At 38.0% G+C, this 2,519-nt stretch overlaps 1 protein-coding gene across 1 annotated transcript; it reads left to right on the top strand.

Moving 5' to 3' along the window:
- The first annotated feature begins 515 nt into the window (after positions 1 to 515).
- On the top strand, positions 516 to 1,592 carry LOC120292200 (FCS-Like Zinc finger 15-like). The gene is given in 4 exon segments (XM_039310351.1): positions 516 to 823; positions 825 to 851; positions 1,303 to 1,402; positions 1,404 to 1,592. Coding segments are annotated over 4 exon segments (456 nt in total). The 5' UTR covers positions 516 to 584; the 3' UTR covers positions 1,494 to 1,592.
- Positions 1,593 to 2,519: the final 927 nt, after the last annotated feature.

Here is a 2,519-nt window from a genome sequence, read left to right as displayed (position 1 = left end):
ATTGACTTTTAATCAACTCTATGTAATGAATGATGCGCTTTGACTAGAATTCGATTCATTTTTTGAGAAAAATACTAATGTGAAAAGTCACATTGTAATGACATAACACAATATTGCCACGTCACCATTTCTTACAAAATTTGGTTTGGTTTCAATTAAAATATGCTATTTTGATGGGGAAAAAGGAAAGTTCAATATACTTAATGATTTGAGAGCACGATGTTTATAAAATTCCGCAACCGCGTACGAAAAATTTACCCCCACAATGACTTAACGACAAATGGACGAAGGATAAAGGCAAAAACAAAAGTCTTTGGAAAAAAATTTGAAAATTGAAATGGAAACTGAAAAGCAGAGCTACGTGGCAGTTGAGCAGCACTAGAAGTTAATCCGCCCTTGTCACTGCTCTCCCATTGCTCTTCAGACCCACCACTGCCTCTCGCTCTCTCTCGCTCTCTCTTCTTCCTCTTATTCTCTATTTATGTCTCTCGTTTCACATCAAAGTGAAGCCCCTCCCTCTCTCTCTCTCTCTCTCCCCGTCTCTCTCCATCTTCTTCTTCATTAGAGCATCTGGAGGATGAGAGATGGTGGGTTTGAGTGTTGTTTTAGAGGGTCAAAACAGTGGGAGCAGTAGTGTCCATAGCAAGAAAAGCCCACAAGTCATCAACAAAGCCACCATGTCCATGGTGATTAACGGCGCAGCCCCTCCTTCTCCAACACCCACATCTTCAACATCATCATTCTCTCGTAGAAGTTCTCTGCCTTCTAGTGCTTTCCCAGCACTTGCTTTCTTGGACCAGTGTTTTCTCTGCAAGAAAAAGCTCGCAAGGAAAAGACATCTACATGTATAAGTAAGTTAGAAAAAAAAATCAGCCTTTTTTCTGCTAACCTTTCACGCGAAGTTCTCTTGATATTAATTTCACACGCCTTTAAGTGACTGTTCTATTGGTTGTTATGCAAGGTTGACCTGACTGAGTTTCCTGGGGTTGAGAGACTTTCTAGTTTCTGGTTGACCGTCAGATCTTGCAAAAATGGTTCATATCCACCGAACTACCAAAGTGATAGGACTTGCATTCATTCCTCACTTACATAATCAAATGAACATGAGATGGTTTAAGATCATTTTTAACTTCTACATCTTGCTGTGTGTACACACACCATGACTTTGATAAAAGACAGTTCTTTTTTAGGGATTTTATTTCCTGTCCTGGCTATGATTTGCCTGAATCGTTTGAAATGTTGTTTTTGGCAACGAACCGGTTTTGACAATTTTATTTTTTCTTTTCTGTGGGTTCTTGCCAGAGGAGACAGGGCATTTTGTAGTGCGGAGTGTAGGTGCAGGCAAATCTTCATGGACGAGGAAGAGACGCTGAGGAAAGACAACTGCTCAATGGCTGCCATAAAAACCCACTTCCTCGACATCATCTTCCTCTCCATCATCCACTAGGCACAGCAAAGGAACCAGAAACAAACCAGGTGGTTTTGCTTATTGAGTCTCTGCGAGGGAGAGAGAGAAAGAGAGAGAGCACTTGTAAGATAAACAAGAAAGAACCCAAAAGAGAAATTTCTTTTGCTTTTTTCTTTTTTTTTTTTGGGGGTTTCTTAAGTGCACTAGTTTTTACTTTTTTTCTCCTTTTTTTTACCCTTTCGCCTTTAATCTGTAGTGAAGTTCACATCCTCCAGTTCCTTGTCATTTTGCTTCCTGGTATGAAGCCAAAAGTGCCTTCTAACTTTTTCTGCCCCCACATACCTGTAGTTCTTTGTGCGAGCCCATGGTTTGTAATTGGTCTGACTTGGTGCAATTGAGTGAATGTGCTCTGCTCTGGTATTTCTATGACAGCAATTTGAAAAAAAGAAGAAAATAAAAAGAGTAAGATTAGGGTTTTGACGGAGTAGTTTATAATATTCAGAAAATGGCATGCACGAGACCTATTAACTTCACTTCACTCCATGCAAACTTAAATGCTGCCAAGCCCTTAAATTTAAAAATTAATTGCCTTCATTAAACATGCATTAAAGTTGGGGAGGATTTTTTTAAAGTTGAACTTACATGAAAGTTTACGTTTCCTTGGGGACGACCCAATGGTGGGGGTGTGTACTTCACACAAGATGTCAAATTTAAATTATTGCAGCTTCAATCTGATTTGAAGCATCTTTAGTGGGGTTGGCGAATTCTTGGCAAGATTACCCACTTAGGACTTAGGAGCGATGCTTTTATAATTGAAGACCGGAAAGAGATTCCCTTAAATACCAAATAAATTAGAAAGAGAAAAGGAAAAAAAGTCATTTAAAATTATTCTCGGGGCTCGGTTGTTTGATAACAACAATTTTTTAGAAGGTGATTCCTTTTTACGATATGTGTAGTTACTAGTTTGAAGGAATATGATCTTTTGAAGGAATACGATCTTTTTAATTTAATATGATTAACAAGTTTCTCAACGAAGATGACTTTAATAAAAGATATAAATGTATAAATTTAGTATCTATATATAAAAGTGAATAAACAAATTAAGCAAGAG

This window comes from Eucalyptus grandis, chromosome 3 (assembly GCF_016545825.1).
Source record: "Eucalyptus grandis isolate ANBG69807.140 chromosome 3, ASM1654582v1, whole genome shotgun sequence".
Classification (NCBI taxonomy): domain Eukaryota; kingdom Viridiplantae; phylum Streptophyta; class Magnoliopsida; order Myrtales; family Myrtaceae; genus Eucalyptus; species Eucalyptus grandis.
The sequence above is the reverse complement of the archived record's forward strand: the minus strand, read 5'-3'. Positions and strand labels throughout refer to the sequence as shown.